Source organism: Ciconia boyciana, chromosome 19 (assembly GCF_034638445.1).
Source record: "Ciconia boyciana chromosome 19, ASM3463844v1, whole genome shotgun sequence".
In the NCBI taxonomy this organism is placed as follows: domain Eukaryota; kingdom Metazoa; phylum Chordata; class Aves; order Ciconiiformes; family Ciconiidae; genus Ciconia; species Ciconia boyciana.
The window spans coordinates 9411949-9439762 of record NC_132952.1 but is presented as its reverse complement, the minus strand read 5'-3'; the positions used below and the strand labels follow the sequence as shown (position 1 = coordinate 9439762).

At 48.4% G+C, this 27814-nt stretch overlaps 1 protein-coding gene across 6 annotated transcripts in view; it reads right to left on the bottom strand.

The window, feature by feature from the left end:
• CAMTA1 (calmodulin binding transcription activator 1) overlaps positions 1 to 27814 on the bottom strand; it is a 326965-nt gene that overhangs the window by 207503 nt on the left and 91648 nt on the right. For all 6 annotated transcript variants that reach the window (XM_072884097.1, XM_072884090.1, XM_072884094.1 and 3 more), the window contains one exon: positions 3217 to 3352. In XM_072884097.1, coding sequence (XP_072740198.1) covers positions 3217 to 3352 — 136 coding nt within the window. The remainder of the gene's footprint in view (positions 1 to 3216; positions 3353 to 27814) is intronic.

The window sequence follows — 27814 nt, the reverse complement described above, 5'->3', positions numbered from 1 at the left end:
TCAGGAAGTAATTAATTATTAAATCTACTAATACAAATCCCTTTTCAGAATTGGCTGGTCAGTAGTTTCACGGGCCAACCTACTTCTCCTTCTTGCCTATTACTCGCAGTTCCCAAAGCTCTGTTTGGATGCTATCGATGCTCTTGGCTGTCGGCTTCGCAAGTATTTTTCCATCAGTGCGATGACGATACCTATTTATCTTCTGGCTGCAAGAGTTGCTGAGATGATCTGGCAGTGCCACCAGGCAGACAGTTATTTCATGCCCTGTTAAACCGTAATGTGGTTAACTACAGTATCACTCCAACTTCGAAAAAAGCCTTTTTTATTATTTTAAATCTGTTGCCTATGTGCCCAAGTAAAGAACATCACTTCCCATTAGGATGGTATCAGAAACATAAACCCATAGCGCTATCCGTGTACTGATAGAGTAATTAATTAAGAAGGTTAAAAATACATAATTCTGTCCAAGCAACGCTTAGAGGTCAAGAAAATGAATTTTTTCTGCATTGTTCAGAACGGAGACTGGCAGCAATCACTTAGATGCCGCCCGGTCAGCGAGATGGGACAGCAAGGGGACGGCAGCAGAGCGGGCAGGGCTGTCCTACAGCCTTCGGACAGCACAGACACGCTTCAGGCACACTCGGTACAAGAGATGCTTCTGCAGTGGACCCAACTCTTCTAGACCCAGATTTAGGCGGGAGTTAAATTTCAGACCCAAATCTCTATTTGCCTGTTCCTGTTGGTTTCTTTTCTTCTGTCTTTCCACACGTAGATTACTATGACTTGAATCATTGGTTCCTTCATATGCTCCGATACCCAGGGGAAAAAAATATTAATTTCTTTTCACCACTTAGATGGTAATTCTGGATTTTGATACACCCTTAGTGCTACTTAACACATGGATTTATGTAGAAGTTGTGTTCCTCCAGTTTTGAGCCCAGTAAAAATTGCCGTTAGCTGTTCACAGCATTGGCTCAGGAACCAGGTTTGTGCTCGGTTATTGCTTTATCTGCTGCAAGACCTATCAACTGTAAAACTGGCCGCATCCTGCATCTGCCAAAGCCAGGAGGCTGAAAGCTGGGTCTGTCGGGCTTCGCAGCAAGAAGATTGAGGGACAACTTGATGAGAGGGCGTAAGTACCTCCTTGGAAATAAACTATCAGGTACTACAGGGCTCTTAAGCTGGAGAAAGACGTAGGAATGAATGGCCGAACCCCAGCACATCCAAATCACAAAGCAAGTACTTTGACGCTTATTTTCTTAAGTGGCGAATGTGATCAGCCACGGGAAGAAACCCTGAGAGCTGCGCCTTCTCCAGCTCCTGATACATCCAATTTCAGATTTGTTACCTTCCAGAAGACACACTTCAATAAAATAGAAATTACTGGGTTCAGTGCAGGGCTATTTGAGCTAACTGTGACCGCCACGCACATCCACACCCTCGGGCACTCCAGGGGTTGATCGCTTCATCTTTGAAAAAACACCAGGAGTGTTTATTGAATCCGGTGCATGTGCGGTGGCCAGCGGTCACCACCGCCCTGCCACAGGTGAGGTTGGCCGCGCGGGTTTTGGTATTCTGCATCGTTAAGGTCCACAAGAGTTAATTAGATCACGCGCTGCAAACCCGAAACAAAAACAACGCACAAGTTATTTTATGCCGACTTTTTTTTGGCTTGTCATAATAAAACGTTATTGGATGCAAAAATTATGGAACAGAGTTATGCCTCTCTGGTGTAATATAATGCAATCCATTTAATACTATTTTAAACCCAAAAACCTCATTAAAGCAGACAGAACGTAAGAATGACAAATCACCCAGAAGGAAGCTGGAGCACGAGATGTGTTCCAGGCACTCGGCCGCTTCGAATCCCCCAGGCCGAATTCGGTAACACGGCGCAGGTGCCAAACCCCAGCACCACGCGCGGAGCCACGCCGGGGAGCGCGGGACGCTCATCAGCCCTCCGCGAGAAAGGCCAATTCCACGCAAGGCATCTGCCAAGACGGGCCTGGGGGTGAGGTCGGGAAGCCTGGCTCAGCCCGAAGTCCAGCCTGAGAGCTATGGGACACGCCTCGAGATAAGGGGTTAAGCTTCGCCTGCCACTGAACACCACCAACTACTCCGAACGCCGCTAATTGTGCTGTGTTATGCCCGCGTCACCGGGTGCGGCTTCCTATCCGTAGTGATGCCTGCAGCCTATTAACTGCAGAAATCAATACAGCTTATACAAATATATACCCTTACGGCTTCGCCATTCATTTGCCAAAATTAGAGTATTTCTCGATGACACTGCTAAATGTTACAATTAAACATTTTAACACCCTTTTACCGTTTTGGCCTCAAGTTCGGCATAAAATGCAGGGAATACAGGCCTATTGTCTTAGGAACTAAGCTAGGCAAAGCTCTGCGGTTGGACTTCTACTATCAGAAAATATAATTCCCATTTAACAAAATAAACGTACTTCTTATCCAGGTCTGTGCAGACCTTTAACATCAGAAGCGATCAGTGCTATCAAGTAGCTCTTTCCTCGCACAGACAGAGTTGAAGAAAGAATAGTTGTGTCAAACAACGACATATTTTAGAACAAACAGGCTTATTCCAGAAATGCTGTGTCAGGTGGAATCATCCATCTGAATTTCTCTGAATGGCTGAATACCACCAGTAGGGCAACGGTCTCCTTCAAAACGTGCCTTGAAGCAGAGTCCAATTCTGGTCTAAATTCAACAGAAATTCTATTTCTGTATACTGTAAGACCAACACTTAATAAGCCTACGGAAAATGATGGCAATTGCTACCAAAAACTAGCTGGTATTTTGTGAGAATCAAACCATATACATACAAAGCCTGCACAGTAAAAAAACCGCTTAGCGACCCACCCGAGGCGTTTGGTCGCCCTTGTGAAGGGCCTGCTACAAAAAGCACGTATTCTACCAAAAGATGCTCGGCGTGAAGACGCTTCAGTGCCTTTCTTCAACACTGCAGCTGTACAACCTCGCGGCAACCAGGGAGCAGCAACACAATCAGACGGTGAAGCTATATTCAAATTTTGCTCAAAGCAGCAAAAAAAGAACACGTGTATATTGAGGGGGGGGAAGCTGGAATTCAGCAAATATTTATATTTTTCTGAACGCGTGGACAACTTCACATTGAACGTATTCTGGGGAGCCGTTGCTTCCCAGCCCACCTATCACCCAAACCAGCCCCCTCTGTTCTCCTACCTCCACTCCTTGGACTTTCAGTTTCATGTGATCCTCTCTGGTGGTTTTCCCATCTTTCCTTTTTTTCCAGCAATATCCATCTTTCCTGTATTTCACCTTCTTCCTATTGTACAGGATCATAGAACCATTCTGTGGTCTGAAAACAAGAAACAGTTTTGGATTACATAAAGAAAAAAACCCCACCCTAAGAGAGTTTATGAAGCAATGGACTACAGACCAGCCAAAGTCTCTACAGAAAAGCAATATTCTGTATTTGGCATAATATACATTTTCACCTTTTGTTGCTGTTAACTGGATTAACTGATGCTTTGCAATCTGCAAAATTTTACTTGAGAATCTTGTACCTAATGAAGTAAGTGTGCCACTGAGAGAGCTAAAAAAAAAAAAGGAAATCTTATCATAAAATAGCCAGCGTTTGCACAGGATCTATTACGATTGGGCTCAGCTACACGCTGAAAATTAGAAGGAAAGAAAGGTTAAGGGAAAAAAAAAGATTGTTATTATTTTATTATAGACAATCTCTCTCTTTTTAACACATCAGCAGGATTAGATAACAACCACCTCTAATGCAGCACCAGAATATGGATGTTGGCTTAAAAAGGCAATAAACAAGCAAAAAAGCACGGAAGGAAAAAAGCATCAGCTTATACATTGGTTTCGCTGTTCCTGCTTAATCAGTGTTAGACATGGAATAACTTTCTCTCTTTTGAGCACCTCCTTGACTGCGATGGTTTCAAATGTGAAAACATTTTCCGCTTAGAAACCACGCTGATGCTTTAGAATATCAATAAAGGCGCACTGACGCTTGCCCAGCTGACAGGAGGCAACATCCTTTCGGTGTACGACAATATTTCACAGAAATGTTTTGCCATCTGCTAAGCCAATACACAACAGGGGCATTTCTGCTGTAATACTAAAAAATAAAAAATAAAAAACCCCCCAACACGTCACTGCAAGGACAGCATGCGTCCCACGCAGGCAGCAGTGCTGTAGGTGCTGCAGGCATTACAGTGGTGCATTAGTCACAGTAATTTGGCTTTAGGACACCAAGAACAGAAAGAAAAACGACGACGTTAGCAGTAGCAGCAATAAACAACTTTCACAGGAAAGCTTTGGCTGGAGCCTTTTGATAAAGTAAAGCTGAACTTGTATAAACAGACCAAATTAACAGAAAGAAGCCTTTCAAGAGAGAGGATCCCCCAGCCCCATCCAGTCCAGACCACGTCGCTCCTCGCACCCTGCGACTTGTTGGACCTTAGCAGCCAGATCTTTTCAGACGGAGCAAAGCGATACCTGGAATTGCTAAAAAACCCACCAAATATTTTCAAGGCCAGGCGACGCTAGGAAGATCTTTAAATAAATAAGCCAAATTAAGTGGTTTGTGTTCATGCAATATCGGCTTGTGATTTCAGAGCCATGCCAAAGGTGCAAAGATCAGTGCCTGGCCCAGCCGGAAAAGCATCCTTCTTCCCTCCCGCTTCTATGTTTCAAACAGCATGACGCCATGAAATAAGCACAAGAACAAGCTTCTGCACGCACCCTCTTCTCATTTTTCTCTAACAAAATACTCCATTTGAAGACAACCGCCCTCACCCATGTTTATCACATAATAATAGGGCAGTAACGTTGATGTAAAAGCTGTTAATTATGGAGTAACTCATCCCAATGCTCCATTAAGTGCATAAAGGCACCTTGCTACTGAGAAAACAAGCTCATGATGATTTTCTACCACCATTGGCCAGCTGAAATTACCTAGATCAACCGATACAACGCCCTTCCTCCGTCAAAACAAACACCATCAGCAATCGCGGGATGGTGCTGCCAAAGCCCCATCCTTTTCCCTTGTCTCTGCACGTAAGTACGCATCTTCGGGTACATGCAAAAGGATGCTCTGCCTGATTTACACTCAGCGTTTGCTCTCCGGAACGCGCGTGCACATCACAAATTTAATGAACGTGGACGGAAACTGCACAAAGTCTTTTTTAGTATGAAAACAGACTTTCTACTTCCACGTACATCTGCAAGACTGAAATGATCTTTGGTCTAAGTGATTACTAAAACATTTTTTTACTAGAACAGAAATTATAGATAATTTTCCTCTCCCCACACGCATGCAAATACGTACTCCCTGTGACCAGAAACCCGAGCTCCGTTCCCCCAAGACCGTGCCCCCTCCTCCTCCTCCTCCTCCTGCCACCCGTGTCCCAGCAGCCCAGACCCAAGGGCTGGGTGAGGCTGCTCCTCCTCTCTACTCCTGTGCGTCACCCTGAAAATAAACACTTGGGTGTCAGCGCGGCCACGGTGCCGATTTGACAGTGCCGTAGATAGCATGGGATTAATTCAGTGAGATATTACATATCTTGTTTTGGTGTTTATTCTATAAACCCCCAGTCACTGCACATGTCAGCTCAAACCCTTCTCAAAACATCAAAGATTTCCCCTTGGTGCTGTCGCAGAGACGTGCCCTATGGCTTACGACAAGTTACCTGCATGTTTAAGGCGAGTAATGAAAAGACGGCACAGGAACTTACCTCCTGCCTAGTGCCTCGGCACTCGCACACGCGGCTTTTCGGGAAACATACACTCAAAGGACCTGAAGTTTTTTGACGCGAGTAAAATACTGCTTTTCTCGCGTTCAGTGCCACGAGAGCGTGCGTGTGAAGGGACCACAGAGCTGAGCTCTGCAACCTCGCTGCCATGCTGCAAGGCTGGAATCAGGTTTTAGTTGGTTTACTTCTGCGATGAAAAAAGAACATGCTAAGAGGTCACTGGAAAACCGTTAATGAGATTTATACAAAATAAAGCACAATGAAACAAAATCTCTTAAGGATCTCTGGAGCAGTTGTCGAATTTGCAAAGAGCGTATTGAGTTGCTTTAAGGCTCATCAAAAGCGACTGGATTTTAAAGATATCTTCACAAAACGAGAGGCACTTTTAACCTGATATACCTTGCTACTATATTTCTCTTGCTGAAAGAAAGAGCACAGAGGGAAGATCTCCCAGGCTTATCTCTCTGGCACACAAACAGCCAAGAGCACCAAACTGATGGCTGCAGGAAGACCCAGCAGATGAGGTCCGATGGGGACTCCCAGGACGCACGACGGGTGCGACTCCAACCCAGATCTCCCCTGAAGGTTTTGCTGCTCAACCTGAATTCAGGGATTTCATTGGCACCTTTGCAGAAGAGGGGGACGAAACCGCGCGCCTGAGCACGGGCTGCCCTGGGACTGCAATTCCCCACCGGCTCCTGCGGGTGTGTTCGCAGGAAGCCTGCAGCCGAGGCGAGGTTGGCTTGCCTGCACATCATCAGACACGGAAAGCAATCGTCTTCCTCTGTATTAAACTCCACCTGGAACCGCGGCAATAACAACAAGTACTGGAACATTAACGGCAATTTACTTGATTTGATTAGCTACTACTTTGCAGCTACATAGTGCTCTTTTCATTAATGCAGGACTAAATGGAAAATAATAAAATAGTATTTTAATATCACGGTACAGCTGAAGGCAAGCAAGCCAGAGTGATCTGAACCCACAGAGAAGCCTGTTTGTGCTTGCAGCATGAGGTGTTGGGGCTGCTGGAGGGGTCAGCAGACCCCCGCAGAGCCTGGCCGCCACGTGCCCCGTCCCTCCCCGGTGGGGACGGTCACAGCCAGTTTTGCGAGTTTGCATCGCGTATGACAAAAACCAGACTCGTGGCCGTGAAGTGGCGGCACGATCTCACAGCAGGTCGCCTCACCTGTATTTGCTCTACATCAAACACCAGGCTACTCCGCTTACTCACTCCAGCCGATTCCCCAGGATAATGCAGAAAGGTCAATAGCGTTTCCCCCTCCATTCAGAATAAATTTGTTTGCAATGAGACAAGAAAGGGTTTGTTGCTCTTACAAAAAAAAAAAAAAGGCAGCAAACAAAAGGAAAGACACTGGGAGCAGGCGAACAGGGCCATCCTAGAACGTGACCTCCCTCCCCAGCAGTGGAGGAGACGAGCACTTTGCCCGCCTTGCTTGCGTGCAGGAAATCACCATATTGAATTTAGGCTGGGAAACCCAACAAGCGAACCTGGCAACGGCCGCCGCCGCTGCTGCTCCATGAGCAGAGATGCGCACCCCGTCCTCCAACTCACAAAAAAACCCCAAAATCCCCGTGAGCCCGGGCGCGATGGCGGGGACCTGCCCTCGGCGCCAGCAGCCAGGCACGCCGCTTGTCTGCGTCCCCAGCGCCGCGCAGGAGCGAACGCCTGAGCCCCGAAACGAGGGCAGCCGGGCTCTGTGCAGAGACGGTGCAATTATTTCTGGTCCCACTGTGTGGAGCCTGCAGGATGGTCTACTTGCTTACAGACCCAAATAGCACACAGCAAAGTTACAACTCTGAATTTCCTCTCTTTTATGAGCCTGTGGCATTTAAAAGCTGCCCGATCCCTATTTAGGCTTCTTGCTTGTGGCCTGGGGGAAGGAGGGGAAAGGACAGGAAGAGTAATTGCAGAGCAGAAAGCCTTTTGTCTTTTAAGTATTGATGAGATTTGAGATGCTTCCCTCCCTCTCCCCCTGTTATTTACCACCACGGCTCTCACATAAATTGCCACAACAGCGTAAGAGCTACTTTTGTCCAAGTTGTTCCTGCTACAAGTGGGAAAGAGATACTAAATTCCATTTTCAGACTTATTTTCAATGCAAACAACCATACTCTGTGGCTGATGGGTCTCGGAACCTGCTGGGTTGCTCGGGGCTACCTGGGGCTCCTGGGGATGCTCGCCTCCAGCTGAGGACCGGTCCAGGCCACCGGATAAACTGGAGTTTCTCTCAGTAACACGGGGAGAGGTGGTAACGGAGTGCTTGTACCAGCAGGAAACACAGGGGACTGCCAGGGAAGATTTTCCAGAGATGTCATTCTGGATTTGGCACCAAATTCAGCTGCGCATACCTACCTCTAGCTCAAGTTCCGTTCCAAGGGATTTTTGTTTCATTTATACGAAGTCCCTTACTTGGATAATAAGAATCTAAACCAACTCATCTTATCACGAACACGAACCGGACGCAAGGAGGGAGCAAACAGAAACCAAGTTAAGATTAGGATATTTTGGTCAACTGATGCTTCGTATCTGCCTCTCCACTGTGCTCATAAATTAAAGTCCCTTTGGCCTAAACGACCGAGATGTTCCCCTAATCACGTTACTGCAATATTAATAAGGCTGGTCAATGCAACTAGTTCCCTCTAAATTGTCACATCAAGATCTGCTAAGTGTCGGATGCATCATTTAATGAAAACTCTGTTTTACTGCCTAGGGAGCTCGGGTTGCCGAAAGGGAATTGTAAATATTGCAAAGCCAAAAGTTACTCTTTTCCCAGGGCAATGGAATAAGATCAGCCAGAACCCTTTCTCGAGAAGGTCCATGGCTCTAAAATTGATTTTTTATTTTATCATCTTATATTTATTTCAATTCCCTGCCAAGGCGGATATTTAAAGCAGCTCAGTCCTTTATGATAAAAACACAAAAGTAGGTGTGAAGCTGCTGACGGGGGCCCTGCCAAAGCCAGCAGGCACCAGCAGCCTCAGAGCTTGCCACCAGCCCAGGAAGCGCTTGTAAACTGCGCCACGGCAGCGAGACGAGCACCGTTCCAGGGAGCCGCAGGAGCGCGGGGAAAGGCTGCCTTGGCAAAGCTGGGGAAATCCTCTCCCGGCCGATCCTAACGCGACGGTCAGGCCTCTCGCTCGGCGCTGCCCGCGTACGCTATCCCCCGGGGCTGCAGGGCGACGCCGGTTACAGCCACACGGCAATAAAGCAGCAGGGTACCACGCAGCAGACGCTCTGTACCGTACGGGTGCACAAGCGGCAGCCGCCCCAGCGCGTAGGTGACGAAGCCCCGCTCCGTCCCTCCCTCCCGCCCCTGCCGCACGCTGCACTGAGAAATGGCTCCTGCTAACAGTCTTGATTAGGCTATTTTTTATCCTGCGCAACTGTTAGCTTTCTTTTCGCTGGCTATGAAGTTATTGCGGAGTCAAGGGACAGCAAAAGGCGACTATCTTCCATCTTCTGAATCTACACATGATAATAATGAGAAATTAACTTCCGCTCTCCCAAAGGAGCAACCTACTGGCGCAGAAGCTGGCTGGGAAAAGCTGGAGTCTTGGAGAAAGCCCTGGAAAGAGAGACAGAGGCTTGTGATAAACCATTGCACTGGATCGTTGCCCTTGTTTCCCAATAAACACAAAGAGGACGACGTCCTTGAATTTGCCTTCATCCCAAGAACCCTAACTCCTCCCACATGCGTAGAACAAGCTAGCAACAAGCACGAGGACACCCTTCTCCAAGGGGATGTCTTGCTGGAGACCAAAGCCACGTAAGAGCTTGCAGACTGCACCGCGTTTGCATCCCAGAGTACGGCAGGACCGACTGATGATGTCGTGGTCCAACACGCTGACATCGCTCATACCTGCGTCCCAGCTACTCCAAGCAAGCGCTAAAGCAGGAGTCACGGTTAACCACGCTCGCTTCCTCAACGGTTTTGTGTTAGTTCCTAAAAGAGGAGTGCGATCGTTCTCCTGCTGAGCATGTCTGGAGAAGCTTCCCACATTTGGGGTAAAACAACATGCAAGTCATGACACATCACGCAACATCACACTGCTGTGTCAGGAGCCGGTGCTATTACCGGCTATAGAAATATCACTATGAGATATTTCTACTTTTTAGCTTCCAAACTCGCAAAGCACACGTCCTCCTCTGGTTGCACGTTGTCTTGTATTGCCAACAAGGAAGCGAAATCCTATCAAGATGATTATAACAAAGAATCCCATTCTACCAAAAAGTCGAGGCAGCCCTCCCTTATCACACGCCTTAGTGGAGAAGGAGGGAAGCTCATGAAGCAGAGAGACGGGTCAGAGCCCACTGGTGGGCTCCACCGACCATGATGTACGTGGTTACAGCCCCCCCAAGGTGACGGCTGCAGTACACGCATGGGGCAAGGTGGAAGGGGAAGGTGGCTCCAGAAAGGGTTACTGTCACAAGAAATAGGCCACAAATATTGGAAAGAAATCATGCCTCAAAATATTCTTCTCAAAAGTTAATTAAACTAAAGAGAGAAGACTGACAATATGATACTCATGGGAAACCACGTACCTCTTTGAACACACCAAGAAAAACTGTGTGTGGCCAACATGGGGCACTTCAAAATAGCACAGAGCGTACGTAATGACATCTGAAAAGACTGACGCAGGCCTGTAATTCCCCTGTCTGATAGTGGGACAATTTGCTTAAAAGCATCATCTATTCAGTTTATGTCACTGACTCACTTTGCTCCGCTGGAAATCACGTTCGGTCGGTTCCTGGCCATACCTGATGGCATCAGTCTCTTCTGGATCTCATCGGCAGCAGAGACCCGCCGCCTACGACATCCTCCCTCGCTGCCCGTTTGTCCAAAGGGGGACGGAGCGTGCAGCGTCTGGAGTGAAGACCCACACCGGAGCGCTGGCTGGCTTTGGGAACGGGGAGCGAGCGCTCCCGGGTGCCTGCCATCCAAGCTAACGCCTCGCCATGCAGCAGTCCAGGCAGGCACGGATTTATCCTGTAGAGCTCTGCTCCATCTGGGGCTATCAAACATTCCAGATGATGGATTTCAAGTAACCATCTACCAATTTCTCCTTTTTTTTTTTCCCTTCACTGTGTGCAGCTTTAAAGCCCTTGCATTGCAGCTCTCACTCGCAGGGCAAGGAGGGATGCATGGGGACTGTCAGTCAGGATTGCTCCTGACTGACATCAAGATTTCAGAAATACCTCATCTCTTATTTCTTGTTTTTACAGGGGGGGAAAAAAAAAAATATCTGATGACAGAAGTTATTTCTCCCCTGCGAAACGCTGCTCTCTAAGTCTTCATTTACCTTGACGTTTCCCCTCCGCTGTACCAATGGCTTATCAGAAGATTAAAGCCCAAATGGAAAACCGAAAGAAGAATCTCGAGCAGCCACAGACCAGGACGCCTCACCCCCGCATTTCAGAGCGAGCCCGTCCCTGGCCAAGCAGGCACCCAGACACTCGGCGTTGGTTTAGGAGGTGACCAAGATTCACTCGTCGGCATTACGGAAGCGGTCGCCCAAAGGCGAGGCAGAGCCGTAACGCCTCTGTGAGAGGGCAACGCCCCACCGCACCACCCATAACGGACCTGAAGGATGCCGTAACAGGTACCTATAGCTTTCCTCCATACAGAGAGTTTTAAAATATTTGCACGGACAAATGTTTTGAGACTTAGGGGAACTTGTCCGCCACAGCTGTATCACTGGCAGATCACACAGGAATTGGTTTTATAAACCCTTTTTTCCCCTCCCAAATAAACGCTTGGCTTTTACCCTCAGGCACTGACGTGCACTCGCCCTGGAAGAAAACAAATCCCAGCGTGTGTTCAGCCTCTCTCAGCGGGACCACAAACAAAAGCAAAGCCCCTCACAAGAACTTAATACAGATGTTCAGGTCTCACCGTGTCTGCTGAGGACCCAGCAACGTGTCACCTTGCAGGGAGAGGCCACTGCCTTTAACGTCCCCACCGTCCTCACCTAAAGTTGAGATTATTCGGGTGGCAACCGAGGGACTGCCAGGTTACACGTCTGAAATTAACCTGATCTTTGCGCTCCGCAGATGAAATAAAGACTTCAGAAGAAGTCTTCTTATCCATGTAGGACGAGATATAAATCACAAGAATACGTAAATACACTGGATTTTTTTTTTCTCTAGAATTAAATGTCATTTGCATTTAAGATGAAAGTGAATTTATTTTGTATCTACAGTTTTTAAGAAGTTAAAGTCTAAAATAACAGACTTAGCAATTTTATCCAGTTGCAGTTAATGCAACGGCTAATCCCATCAAGGGGACATTAACTGGTGTCTAGATGCTCCTTTTCATAGCAGCAGTAGGCCATAAAACTTAATCCTTACCTCCTCTTTCCAACATGCAGCCTCTGCGTTCATCAATAAAAGTAATGCTATTCATTAAGTATGGGAGTAATTACCTATGGCTCCAACAAACAGGACTGAACAAGCACGCGCCAGGACAAAGTTGGCTTTTGTACCGTATCACAAGACTGCTCATGGGCTGCCAAATAAAGCATTTTTACAAAATCAGGACAAACTTTGAAGACTGAAATACAAGCTACAAAGCACTATGAAAGCGCTGGGCGTTTTTTTGGTGTGTGCTGGGACACCCGTTGACAAACCTTACCCCGAAACCAGTTCCTCGGGACTATTTAAGGAGCGATCGGGACACCAGTGCCATGAAAATGCATCCTCCAGATACTTCTGACTGCACAGTACACTGCTACAGAGAGTAAACCAAGTAACATCTGGGGCTCTGCTGACATAGGCAGGACCAACGCCTGTCCTCAGCCATCTTCCCAACGGCGATGTCTCTGCGGCACAATGCACCCAGGTGCAAAGGCGGCAGCGGCACAGCCAAGCACGGCAGCTTTGGCTGCGGGGCAGCAGACCCCTGCCCGTGCCACCCGCCAAAGTCCTCAGCAGGCTGCAGAGACAGAGAGCGATGGGGCAGCGATGGGGCAGGTATCTCCATTTAACAGCAACTCCGACTGGTACCACTTTTCCTGTGCTAAGACCTATTTTTATGAATGCGCTGGAAAAGCCTGTACGTTTTTGCTCTCTATGCCACTTAACACAACTAGAAAATAGGCAACAGTGATAACAGCACTAATAATAGTAATACAACTAATAATAGGATTTGACTTCTCAGTAAACATTTACTCTGCTGTCATTTATGCTCAATGGTACCACGTTTTGTTGCCAAAGAGTGAACTCCACGAAAGATTCATCCAGCATCTTTGCATATCATGGTTACTCAGCATCATTAACTCACCCATTATTACTGGCTCTCTTATTTTTAGAGCCAATCAAAAAAAATCAGAGAAAATAAAAGTCTGTATCATCAGTGCTTTTGACACAAGAGATGAGCATCTTCCCCCCATCTCTGCTTTGGTTTCGGGAGTCCTCATCGCTGTGTCTTCCTCCACAGTATCATCTGGATGTCATTTTTCCCCGATTCACACCTTAGGGCACATCACAGTTAGGAACTGCAGCCTTGTGAAAGTACCAACAGCCAAACTCTGAGTCAGAGTGGAGGTTTTTTTGCAGGAAATAATTTCTGTGCACCATTATGATTTTCAGCGGCCCAAAGGAGGGAAATGGAAGAGTCAGGCAGCACCACTGCCAGACCTCGCATTGGCAAAGCCACAAAGCATCCCGGATCGCCCTGACTTGTTCCTATGCCTCCATTTATCAGATCTGCTTCTCGACTCAAATATCTGTATCTCGAGACCATAAACATATCTACAAAAAGAAAATAAACATCTGCTGAAGGAATGTTTCATTACCGAGGTCAGAGGAATTTCCAAGGAGTTTATAGGTTACGCGTTATTTTAAATCACTTTTGCACACCGGGTAGCTTGATGTACTTTACTGGTATAAATATATGCCATATTGATTTGGGAGCAGGGGTCTACGCCTTCCAAATTAGCTCTTCAGCAGAGCAGCCTCATTCAAACCCTTGATGTTAGGGAAGAACTTCCCTGAGCTTCAGGGGGTCTGGAGTCCAGGCAGAACCCGTGGCCCCGAGTGCATTCGGATGCCGTTAGGCACTGCCTGGGGGCAGCTACCCCCATCCTTCTGTTCTTGTGATAATGTCGCAAGAGAGAGTTATTTGACCATGGGAAAAAGAAAAGCTAAACCCAGCGCTTCTTATTTTGGGGGCAGAGGAGAGTAAGGAAATACACGACAAAACCCCACTGAGGTCCTAGAGGCGGAAAGCCACGTTCGGAGATGGACTTACTGCAAATGGATCTGTAAGGGAAATAATCCATAAGCAGAAGTTCAGCCAGCGGAGGGCTGCTTATGCTCTCTGATCACCGAGAGAACATAAACTTTTCCGAAGCATCACTTCAATACACTTACAGGTAAGATCTCGCCTGGTATTTTTTGTCGAGACCAGGAAGCCAGCTATGACTTGCACGCACGGTGTTCCTAATCGGACCAGACAGGCGAGCTCTTCTCTTTCCAGCAACATAGTATGGCAGAACTTGGTTTTAGCACCTCGTCCGGAGGCTCACAAAGCAGGAATACCCTCCCGGAAACTGCGCTGTCCCAAAGCTGTGTATTTACTTCAAGCAGCTAGCAATAGTATTCCCCACAATTCTACTGAATAACATGATCATTCACGAGTTGATGGTTCTGAACTCTAGACCAGATTTGAAAAAGAAATTAGAAACAATCTTTATGAACTCAGTATGCCGAGCAACTGAAACCTCCTCCTAACGATATAGGACCAAAGCTAGAATATTAAAATTGTCATTAAGTGGAATGCACACAAAATGCTAAGAAGTCTTTTGGCAAATTATTTCTTGATATAATGACATGCTATAGACCTAAATCTTCGTACAAGGCATGAAAAAAGACAGTTAAATCAACTTTGTTCATTTAAACATAATTTTGAAAGAACTGGCGTTTGTCTCTTTATTGCTCAAGGATCTTTATCAATTTCTTTAGCCCTCATTTATTTCTATTCCTTACTCCCACGGGGATGCCGTTTGATTTATTGGGAATTAGTTCTTACAACTCATGAATGCTTTAAACTGTTTTCAGATTAATCATCCCAATCTCTGTTAGCGCACCGAGAAGAGCCCCTCTTCGACCTACACGTGCACGTACACCTGAAGGGCTCCCAGCCCGCTGCGTGCCAGCAGCCGTTCTGCATTATCGATCGCTCTCTCCATGGAAATGGGTCCTTATGGCAAGGACCTGGGGCTCCAATTAACTTCTACAAAACTTCTTTTGAGATGGCCTCGCCCTGCAGGCGTTTTTTTGGTTACGGCTGTACCGGAGGCAGATGCCACCTTTAAAGCAAGGTCACTTCCCAGCGCAGCAGTGATACCCACACCCGCAAAAGCTGCCATATTCTTATGGGGGAGGGAGAAAATGGAGGAAAAATTCTATTTATTTAGTTAACTTCCAGTTCAGCTTCCCTGCTCGTTGCAACCACTGGCTCAAGGCTTACAAGGTTTTCCCCAAGTGTGCCAAAGCGGGGCCGTGCCTCGGTTTTGTCCAAAATACCGTGTTCTCAGGGGAGCTGCCGGGATGCCATCGACGCCCGTTGCCTTGGGCTCTGACAGGCGCTGCCTCCCCCTGCACAGCGGCTGCCGGAGCTGCACGGGGTCTGCTGGGGATCGGGAAAACCTCGGAGGGGACAGGAGGAGAGAGGAGCTCCGTGCCACGCTCAGAAAGTGCCGAGAGGAAGGAAAAAGGTTTCTGGTTCTCCCTCTGCTAGCAGCGCGGAGCTTGGCTCATGACTTAAGACACTATAAAAATCCGTAAATATTTGAAAATTGAATAATAACTCTTTAATTATCAATTTTAATTGAGAACCACTTCAAAACGGAATTACAGTTCGACAGTTGAACTACCAATGCTGCAGCCGGCAAAATGGCTGGCAAAAAAGCGATAGCAGACCTCAGCGTCCTCCGGGCACCCGAAGAGACCTCAGACGTTGGGCGGCACCAAGACTAAGCAAGGAGCCGGGGGAGCCGGGGGCCGGCGAGGCTCTGGCTGGAAGAGCCGGCGATGCTCTGATGGGAGGGAGTCAACTCCCAAACTCTGCTCCAGCACAGGGCGAGGACTGACCGCTCCAGACAGCAAACAGGCGAGGGCAGCGGGGACTTCAGGAAAGACACTGAGCGTATTAAGCGTATAAGGCATATATTAAGCATACAAGCATGTAAGGAACCATTTGTTTGTGCTCTCTCATGTTTTTGAAGCCTTACGAATTGGCATCTACCAGCTTTCGGAGCAAACGCAACCCCTGAAAATGAACCTGAAGGAGCAGCGCAAACCCTGGGCACCGCTGAGTATCGAGCATCCTCCAGCAACGGCAACACCACGGAGAAGCGCTGCATCCTGCACGCGCCGCGCACAAAACCACGCGGCAGCTGTCAAAAAGATGTTTGGCCTGACGGCGTTGAAGAGAGAGGAGGAAGCAGCCACCGAGGCGTCCTCTCCCCGGCAGCGACGACACGGCTCCTCCGTTACGCCAAGCCAGCAGGGTGCGACGCCTCGGTCCTCGCAGCTCGGATCCCACGCGGCCGCCCCAGCGCCCGCCGGCCCTGGCACACAGCTCCTTCCCGGCGCCTGGAAGGGATCTGGGGTTTATTTTCTTCTTCTTGGCACGCTCGCAAGGGACGTGCAAGGGAGCGGGAGGAAGCTTCCTGCAGAGCCCCGGGGAATGCTCTTCCAGAGCAGGGGCTGCACAGCACTTACGCTCCAGTCTGGGAGCAGTGTCGAGATGTAAATGCAGAAAAGCCGACCCCCATCAGCAAAGCAAGGCACGGCAGAAGATGTGCAGAGCACTACGGGAAGGGCTGGTAGAGAAGACACCGTGCTCCTCATCAACCACCACCAGCTCTCTCCTTCCAGGCAAAAGTATTTTATGCAATATTGCAATCTAATAAAAAAAAAGTCGATTTACCCATGGACTCAGTTGATTGCTGATTAATAGTAATTCTAGACGTAAATCTGGATTAACCTGGAAACTGGAGGTGCTCAAACTGTCAAATAAGCTGGGCTGACGGGGCTGGCTGTTTTCAGTCCTCGGCCAGGACCACCGGCTGTTTGCAGGGCTGAAGCTTAGGACTGAGCCGAGCCATCAGTTGGGGCTAGCTTTAAGACAACGGGGCAACGCAAGCTACCCTGGCCTCGTCCGGGAAGAGCGAGCGCTCCCTCTCCTCCCCAGGACAGAGCCAGCTGCATCCATCTGCCACGCGGATTTACGAGCGCTGACGCCGACCGAGCGTGAAACGTGACGCTCGGCGCAGGAGCGCTCTTCGACGGTCGCTAATCGCACGCTGCATTCGAGGCACATGCTTAAACACCCCACAGCAACCTGTTTTAAGCCCCTCCTCTCTTTCAAATTAACCTCAGGAATATAATCTATTTATTTATATCAATTTAGTCCCATCAATTAATGATGACAAGGCAATTAACTAGAATGCCAGACAGTAAAAAATAACCACATAATGCCTTCTTTAGAGGAAATCTATTATGTAATCCCAATCGGTCTTCATTAACACAAAGTATTCCAGTAAAAGGTAGTAATCTAGTTATGGTCTGTGAAATATGAAGATCCGCAAAGTAATTTTTCAGAATTAAGGGTAAAGTATTTTTAGCAAATGGAAAGGAAACATTTTTGCATTTCTCCTGCAAACCTTCGCAAACAACAGAGTGCCATAACGTAACGTACCAGTACGGAGCAGATTGTGCGATATCACACAAGAGGCATTAAATTAGCCATTATCACTACAAGGAGACGCAAGGCAGCTTCCTAAGCATCTCCCTTCCCCACGCTGGTTGGTTTCTGGATCAAGCCAAGAACAAGACAGCGCCGATTTTCTCCATCCCTCATCCAACGCTCGCTGTGCAAAGACACGGAAGCCAGCACCAGGAAAATGAATCTCAAACTGCTAACCGTAGCGGCCCTTAAACACCCTGATAACCAGATTTTGGGCTAAAAGTGTTCAAATCAGTGTTCCACAATTTTATTCGAATGATGACTTAACATACCGCTCATCCTCGTCAACAGCTCTCCTTCACGCAGGGCTCACGACCATCACGACGGAAGGATGCCACGACGCGACCTGACCCTGACTCCGTTCCTCTGCTGCCGGCTTGAAGAACTGAGCAAATGACTTGTGCACAGAAAAAAGATGACTTATTTGCTCCAGTATTTACTGTGACGCACTTCAGAATTGATACGTCGAGTATTTTAATGATACTGATCCAATTTATCAATTTTAGATATTAAAGATCCACTTACTAGAAAAATTAGATGAAAAGCTTACACGAATCCACAAAACAACCAGTTTCACGTGGAAACCCACATTTTCCAATTTTAAGCCTTATGCACCTTCAAACTTAATAAACTAGTAGACGATAAGAGAGAATTAAACCCAAATATAGAAAATCCTGCAAACAAAGAACACAAACAAATATAGAGGTAGTCAACCACTTCTCCAAAATATGCCAAAGTTGCTAAGCACTCTTGACTTTAAATTTATAATGAAGCAGCTTAAAAAAATCCCGAATTCCTATAGGGCTGTGTTTACAATACAAACTCAATTCTTGCCTTATTCCGATGCTTATCTTTTCTTATACCCTCTCAGCTCACCCTACTTTTGAATTTAATTACATTACAGTATTTTTAGTTGATATGAAAGTACACATTTTTAGACTAATTTAGCCTGAACTAACTTTTGATAACAGAAAATCCTTCTTCTATCATGCCCTGATTGAGACCATCGAAGTTAGCATGAATCGCTCTTTTAAACCTCGTGTCACAGCCCCCAGGAAAACCCCATTCGCCATCTCCAAACCCGGCGTGGCACACCGGGCACCGAAGGGTAAACGTGTGCCCAGTTTCCTGGGATTAAAACCCTCCTGTTTTGCTCTTTCCTCTGTTACTTTCTGAGCCTGGGCCGACAGAGAAAAGTCAGGCGGTGACTGTTCCCTACACACTGGCACCAGAAATGCTGCTAAGAAAGGCACGACCTTTTCCATTTGTTTAAAAAAGCACTAAAAAAAAAAAAAAAAAAAGACACCCTTGTATACATCTACATACACAAGATTTCCGGAAATAATTAAAAAATGTAATTACAATTTCATCCTGGCTATTTACTTGGGGGAAAAAAAAACCCAATCCTCTCATGAATACTTTCTTAAACTGAATTGATATAATCCAGAATATTTTCACTTAAAAAGCATACATCTCATCACTTGATCGGGGTTCTTTGCTGTCTTTGCAGCTGAGGTATTTTGCTATCCTTTTAGCTCAGCAGCGGTGAGCCCACATGCCCGGTATTTTCATAGTCTATGTAACTGTTGGCCAGAAGATGGAGACGGACAATCCGGATACACTCAGAAGCGTTCCAGGGATTGGTACCGTCCCCCGCGGTTTGTATAAAATCCTTCTATGGCATTTCCACCTGGTTAATTCCAGGTTTTATGACGCTAACTAGATTTCTTTTCCTGCGTTCCAGGAAACCCTTCACAGCAGCCGTGCTTTAGGAACGTAACGCCTCCCTTCCTCAGCACGGGAGGCAGGTGGAGCCGATGGGACGATGCTCACCAGCTTCAGCCATGCCGTCCCGGCGCTGGTACAGCGAGCAGGAGCCTGTGCTCGGCTTCGCCCACCCGTCCCCGAGGGAAACGAGAAGTGCCGTGGTTTGAGACGGGCATCCGCTCCTGTTTGTTGTGCCCCAAATGCTCTGGGTTCGCAGCACTCAGAGGAAAATGTGGGCTTGCGGGGATTTGTCATCTTTACAGACCTTCCACGCTTCCCTACGTTCACTTACAACCACCGGGCTTACAACAGAAACAGGATTTATTTTAGCAAATCAAAGGGCGACGTTCTTGTAATTGTACTTCAGGTCTGCAAAGGAGAAGTGCGAGAGAAGAATACAGGCTCAAAACACGCCCGACACTGAGCTCCCCTCCGAACCGGCCGTTCGAAGCCCCTCTCCGCTCAGCAGGACCCCCCCGGGAGCTGAAGCTTTCCCCACCGACGCCTCGTGACTCCCACGGGATCGCCCGGCACAGCGCTGCCCACCCGCGCAAGGAAACCCAGCCTCCCCGGGGCTCCCACGGGCTGCTATATCCAGCCACGGACGCCACAGTTTTCCTCTCACCTGCCTCCCACAAGTTGTTATCTGACGCAACCGCCAAATCCTAAGCGTATTTAAAATCTGCTTTCTTAATGTGCCAAGCTTAGAGACTCAATCTAATTATTGTAACTGAGTTCAAAGCTGTAATTGTGCTAGCGCTGTGCAAGATTTTCACTTTCTAAACCTTGCCCAAACTATGATTAATATCAGCAAGAAACTAAGATTAAATGTTAGCTTCCATGTAAACTATAATCTGAAGGAAGAAAACACCTACTTATTTTATCTTTTGTGTATGTTACTGAGAGTGCACTAACGCCCTTCGGAAGGGCAGAAACCCCTTTCTAACAGATGCCCGCTTCAACACATTAATGTTACAACAGCGAGACCACGCCTGCTTATCAGCTGGTTTGGTTGGGTTTTTAATTGCTGAGATGAGCAGTATTAAATACTTGAAGAATCTCCAAGTTTAAGGACACAATCTTCACCGTGATCCCCCCATTCACGCCCTTCGGACGTTGTCCCATGCTGAGCCACGGGGCAGACACCGGGGTTCTCAGTGCAGTCCTATACAGCAAATAACCCAACACATTCTTCCAATCCAGAACACAGAAATCCTGGGTATAAACCACGTGAATCCCGGGCCTGCGTTACTGAATGCACTCCAGGCATTTTCCATCTCTTCCGACAGCTGTTGCCTGTACAACATGGGCATTTCTCCCATGCCTTCATGAATATAAAGTACTTCCATTAAAGGTCTATGTTTTTATGTTCCAAATGCAGCAGAGACCAAAAAGTTCAAGATACCCATTGAGCACCCATCCCAACAGCCACAACCAGCACCGCTCTGATAAACCGCTCCGGCTGAACACTCCTGCAGTCACCCAGAGGTGCTTCAGGCGCCTGCGAAGTCACCGACCTTCGGCTTCGCCCAATTTCTACCGCTGACATGACACGCAGGTCTGGCGAACGAGATGGGAGCCCGGCCACCCCGCCGACCGCCCAGAATCAAACACTGGTAATGCCCAGAAACAGCAACCACTTCTCATCAAAATGTCAGCACCTCTCTTCCCGCTGTTTCGCCTTGAACACGTGTGCAAACTTTTGGGAAGAAGCTGGTGTTCACAGCAGAAAAGTCGTAAGGAAGCCAAAGACGGCAATCCTGCAGCCTGCCCTGTTTAATGGGGTTTTAACGACCCAGAGGAGAAGAGAGGGGGCTGCTGGACGTGGCCCTTGTTAAAACACTACTGGAGCATCTCATGCTTCTACCTGAGACAGCAGAGGCAGGAGAGGATCCCCGATCCTTTTTAATTCGGATAGATACGCACGCACCAGGCCAGCCGCAGCAAAATCCTCATGGCTTTTCCCTGCGTGGCGGTCACCGGCAGCCCAGGCATCCCGACGCCGGCGCCCGAGGCTCGCAGGGAGGGACGCCCAGCTGCGGCACGGTACCCGAAACGCCTCCAAGGCGGTGCAGGCTTTCCTCCTGCCATCTCCACGGTCTCTTACCTGGCGCTCGCCCATCCCGAGGTGGGAGCTAATTACCCACTCTTATTTCCCCCCCTTCCGACGGAATAACACCATTAAGATCAAATACATTTATTACCAGGACTCTCAGCCAGAGAGTATTAAAACTTGTGAAAGAGACTTTGCAAATTACCAGCCAGTCACCGAGCTAACGAAGCAGGACTTTTACAAGGGGCGAGAAATAATCCCCGTATGATCAGACGGCAATCTGCTGCATGAGGAGAGCCTTGGTTTGGGGCAAAATGCTCCACAGTGCGAGAAACGATAATCCACGCAGAATCAGGCAGCAGAGATGAAACAGGAGACAGATTTAATTCTGATGAAGCACGGCTTAGGAAAGAGCTAACTTGACAGATAATAACAACAATAATTTAAAAAGTAATAATATTTTGTACATCATCGTTTTACTTTCATCTGAGCAGGTGGAGAGACTGAACTGCTTCAAGTAAACTTGGTAATAGTTCAAAAAGTCCTGAGAGCAAGTGGGGGGTTTTGTTTGTTTTGGGTTTCTTGGGTTTTTTGTGTGGTTTTGTTGGGTTTTTTTTGTTTTTGTGTGTTTTGATTTTTAGTTTTTTTTTTTTTTAACTTCAGATGAGACCTCTTTTGAAGTTCTCAAAAGACTGTATGGCCATTAGTGGCTCCTAAACAGTAGGAAACAGGATTAATCATTAAAAATAGATTAAAAAAATCTAAAATGCACCGTTTGCTTGTCAGTTTGAATGTCGCGAGGCCATTCAGCAGAAATGTAACAGGGAAGCAGCACCAAGAGCAGCACAACAAAAGCATCAACCACTTCTCCAACCCGACAGAGCTCCCACGGGGACAGCAAAAACAACAAAAAAAAACCCAAAAGAGGGGGTCAGGCCTTGATCTCTTCCAGGGTGCTTCCTTTGCAAAATCTTCCTGCAAGAGGCAAACATGACAATTTAAGAGAAAATATTAAAAACTATCTCTCTCTCTCTCTCTCTATTTCTCAGAGATGGGAAGGGCACTGGAGAGCCTGGAGCCCAGCAAAGCCAGTTGTGCCCCCAGCTCGCTGGGACCCAGCCAAGCTGCGGCCACGGGACCAGTCTGGCACCGTAAACCTCTGGAGGATCTCAGCCCAACAGCAACAAAATTAAAAAAGTAATTAAAAAATAATTCATTGAGAGTGAGGGTAGGAAAGCCTGACCGACCAAATCCTGCTCTGTGCCATGCACATCTCCAGGTCCATCGCCTGCATCCCCCGGGTCCCGGGATAAACAGCCGACAGCTTTCATACCCGATTCCCAAAGCCCTGCCGGAGGAATTGGGCCCTCTGTGTTTTAAAGAATATATACATTTTTCCTGTGTGCCTGATCACACACAAAGCTCAAGCAAGTGCCGAGCAGGTCAAACAGCAATCCAAGATAGCTCTGCCGTGTTTCATTCCTCACTCTTAGAGGAGGCTTCCCCAAATTGCAGGGTCAGAGGAGCAGGCAGAGGTCGCAGCACCGTTTCTTTTAAGTTAGGCAACGCAGAGTAAGGCAAGAATAAGTGCATCAGGATTTTTTTTTTTTTCATTTCCAACAATTCTTCCAGTGCTTAAAACAGTTACTGGCATGGCTGGGGAGGAGCAGGTCCTCCAGCACCGGTACAACCCCCCAGCCCTCGGCGGGACCCCGCAGCATCCCCCGGGGCTGACACTTGCATTTCTCCATCGCTCCCGTCCCCAGGCAGCCGTAATCACAGCCTGACGGCGCTCATGCCAGCCCGCAGAGGTGAGCAATCTTCACAAGCCTCCGGTTATGAAATCTCATCCAATATCGGGGATTTTGGGAGAGGCAGGTGGACAGAATAAAGGAAGTCGTATTAGATGTAACGGTTCCTTCGGACCTGGGATCTGTGCAACGGCACTGCAGGCTTTAGAAGTGACTATTTTTTAAATTTCAGGAGTCAAGGAGATGAGAGGGAGGACTGAAGAGAAGAAAACAAATAGAGCAGCATTTAGAAAAGCCTGGGAGTAAAACTGGAGGGAGAGAAGGAGGCAGGGCAAGCAAGCAGAGCTGCGATTATAAAATCTTCCAAATCTTTAATATCCTAAATTTAAAGCAGAGCACAAAACAGTGAACCACTGTTCACTGGCACTGTTATCAAAGGGCACAACTTAAAAAATTGTTTGCTGAACAGTTTAGAGCTGGTTAGATCTTCTAACGCGGTCTGGGATCATAAACGCCCTTGAGCAGGGAGACGCGTCCCCGTGCCACGTCCATGGCTGGGCGGCTGCGGCTGGCGCCCAGTATTTGTATTTCTTGTTTGCGTGCACGTCCCTTCCCAGAAATACAAGCGAGGTTGGGGCAGCGAGGGGGAAAGGTGGGGATGCGAAATGAATGAAAGCCCCAGCCAGTGGAAAAGGCTGCGCAGGGCTGTTAGTGCGGCACCGCGGCATCACCACGAACGGCGATGGCTGAGGAAGGGTGAGCAGCCTCCGGAGAGCCCAGCACAAGAAAGAAACAAGAAATACACCATTTTCTCCCAAAAAAACCCCAAACCAAGCAAAACCAAAACACCAAAACAAAACCAACAACAAAACACCAAACCAAAACCACCCAACACACCCGAACGAAAACCCCAGAGCCACAAATCGTGGGCTTCTCTCAAGACTCTGCGGGTGCCCTTGATGTCTGAGGATAGTGTGCTGGACGCTGTCCTCCTGCGGATTTTTCCAAGTCAGACCCCCCAAGAAGTTCCTAGAATAACCCAATTTGGAACATTTAGGATGGCAACTTTTGTTCTGAAGGCAGCTCTTCTGTGTTTCCAAACACCGAGCGGATTACGATGGGACCAAACGGATTCGGATGCCAGAGCAAAGGTCTTGGTGGGTACCTGGGAAGAAGCGACGCCTCGGTGGCGGCTGCTCAGGAGCCGTCACATCCACTCTGCGCTTCCCGAGTGCTCGACAAAAGCTTTCTAGCCCACAGCAGCAGTTTGGTACAGAAACCAACACACCAGTAAACCAGAGAGCAAGAAGTCAGCAGCCAGATAAATTATGACTAAGAAGTCGGCAGCTTGCCGCCCAGCCAATTTCTCTCTCCTCCACGATGTCAGCATCGCTGGCTTTAGAAGTTTCCCTCTGAATACTGCGAAGTAGAAATAAGCAGCAGGACAATGAAAAAAATCGGACTCTCACCCGTGTTTCACCTTAGCGTTGGCGGCTGGGACAACACGTAATTCACTGAACCAAATCCCCCCTCATGCACAAAATATCTTCTTGGTAACCGGTCCAACAGTTTCAACCTTTCTTTGCTGTTCACAAATCCTGTTACACAGCAAAGATTTGTACCAGGGCTTTGATTTATTTTCTGTAAATAAACCCAGCAACTTGGCCGGATCGTTTTGTGAGTCACCGGTACACCCGAGGGCCCAGAGAATTGTAATCCTCCTTCCAGCAGCACGCGGTGAGCTCCACGTTACAGCCCCAGGTGATGCGCTGCTCACAGCATCCTGCCATTTCAAAAGATCCAGACAAAGCCTTTAAAACGTACTCGGTGTTAACGTCACCTCGGAGCGACGCGGAGATGGCCGTCCCTGTCCCGGGCGCAGCCCGCTTTGACTCCCGACCCAGGGGCAGCTCAGCCGGCGTGCTGAAGCCCCGGCGTTTCCAACACCTCTGCAAAAGCGTGCGGATCCCCACCCCACCCCACGCCTCGCTGCCGCGCTTGTTGTCAGCAAAGGCTGCTTTGGACGCGCGTTGTGAGGCTGCAGAGAGAACTGAAGACACCCCAGCCAAACAAGTCAAACGGATGCTGCCGGACACGCTAACAAAAGAAGTTTTGTCCCTCTCAAGAAAACATCACTTCCCTGCCTTTACTTGTAACCGTGTACATCGGCCCCCAATGCCCTGTTTGCTCACTGCAGCAGCAAAGAGCAGGAGCAAATGCAGGAGTCTTTTAGCCAGAGAGAGTTAAGTAAAATAGAGGGAACATCCCACAAATGCCAAACAAAGTCAACTAATTCATTTGTTACAAAGCGAGAGTCCTGCATCGTTTGTCCTTCGAGTAGTTTGTTTTAGCTAATTGCTTATCCAGCGAGAAAATCTCCCCTGCATGACCCATTTGCTGCGCGAGAGCCTCAGCCGATGGGAAACGAACGGTCACATTCCAGGGGGCCCCGGAGCGGTGGCACAGGGATGCTCCGTGCGCCGCTTCGGTCCTCAAACCCACAAACCACCCACGCGGGCCACGGAGCGAGAGGAAAGCGCCAATAACCCGCTGGAGCCCTGCGGGCAGGGCCAGCACCGGCTCCCCGTTCCTCCAGGGGAAGCCACGGGAGACCACAGCTCCTCTTCCCAGGACAAGCGTCCCCATGAAGAAGAAGAGAAGGCTGCAGATGGGACGCCATACGGCAGGCTTTACTCCCACCTCTGCCCGTCTCCATCGCTGCGATCCAAAGCGACGCGTTCGCCCATCGCTTGCGTTTTACAATAGCGCTTAAAACGATACAACAATTTCACTTGTAAAGATGGTGTTCTTCTGCCACCTGGATCGCTCCCTCAACTTCTCCACTGGTGTAAGATGAAGCATAGACAAAACCAATTGGCTTAATACCACATTTGTAAAATCCTCCGTTTTTAAATGTTATTGGAAGACAAGCTGAGCAGAGAGCTGTCAGACCCGCTAACCATCTTCCAGCCAGCCGAAAGATGGAGCAAGTACAGATGTTATTAGTCTCATTAAAATTTTGTAAATTAAACAGCGAGAGGGAACAGCCTTATTTATCTTAATTTAGTTAATCATTGACATTTATAAAATAAATACAGAAGTAATACTAGGGGCACAATTCACTCTCACTGGCAGCAGCAGGAGTCACACGCGCTCCGATGAAGTACCGGGAGGGAAGCTGCTGCCTGCCTGCCGGGAGGGAGCCGGTCGGTGCCAGCCGATCCCCGAGGGACCCCCGGTACCTCTCCCCTAAACGCCTCCCTGCTGCTTGAAATCCTGCAGCGGGCACGCCTCGAAGCGGGGGCTCGTCCACGGAGGTGGAAGTTAACAGCCTGCAGCGCTCCAAGGTTCCGGTGCGATGGTCCAGCGGCCCCTGGCTCCGTCAGAGGAGGAATGTGCGATCCATCACATCCACCAGTTCTGTAGTTTTGGTCAGAAGCAGCCACAGACACACCTCTGCAGTCGTACACGGTCCGCTCAGTGCACGCACCGGCACCCGGCCCTCCTGCGAGGAGCTCCTTCTATCGCCACCTTGACCAGCGCCCAAGAAATTCTCATCGCTTGATTGTTTTAAAACTACAGCCACGTTGTTCAGCAACTTCACGCTGTACGTGGCATTGTTAAATTAGGCTGGAAATAACCATTTGAACAGTACACACCGGCACATTTTGGCTCTACAGCAAAAAGGCATGACAGCTTTGCAAGAGTCAATAGATTTTACTGTTCATTTTGTAAAAGCACCGGGCATCTGAGCAGCAAGCAAACAAGATGCCCCGGGACGACAATACACTGGAGAAGATGGGGGGAAAAAAACAAAAAAGAAAAAAAAAACACGCTTTCCAGATAAGTGGAGTCATTTTTAAGCAAAACTTCATTCCTCAGAATTAAAAAGAATTCCTGAACCGCAGAAGAAGTTTTAATTTCACGCCACGACAGAGCTGGGGCAGGAGAGGGCAGGGAGGGATCACCTGCGGCAGCTACATGGTAGGGAAGGTCCCGGGAAGCCTCTTCAGCATGGCCAGACCCAAACGCAGTGCCCAAAACCCCACCCGCGCATCGGGGCCAGCGAGGCCATCGCAGCAGCACCAGGCACATCCTCGCTGGACCCAGCCGGACGACGCTAAAAAGAGGAGGAGGAGCAGCAGCACGAGGCGATGCTCGCTTTGAGACCAGCTGGGCCGGCGGTTTAAGAGTCACCACCAAGGAGACAACAGGATTTCTGGCAGGAAAGCTTCCAGTTCTCATGTTCCACCGGGAGGCTTGCGGTGGACTTTTACTGCTGCTTTATTTCCCTCGGAATCAATAGAAAACAATAATCCTACGGCCAAACATAAATCATGTTGCAAAACTCGGTGAATCATCACGTGGGATGCCTCGGGACGAGGCCTTTTATTTAATTCCAGAAACGGCACTGTTAATGATTTAGCGGACCGCTATTTTGCGGCGCTGGAGATCTCCATCCCACATACAGCACGGTCACTGTTGGCCAAGCAGTTAAGGTTTACCGGCGGAGCAGACGCATGCAAAGCTTATTCAGCCTTGTGCGTGCCGGGGGGCTGCAGGGGCTGCACGCCTGCGCCCGTCCCACGACGGGTCCCGACACGCGCCCACCCTGCCTGCAGGCTGCAAAGCAGCTCCTAAAATCCCCTTTACTACTTGTTGTACTGGAAATACCCCTTCGTGCTGCACCACCCCCAGACC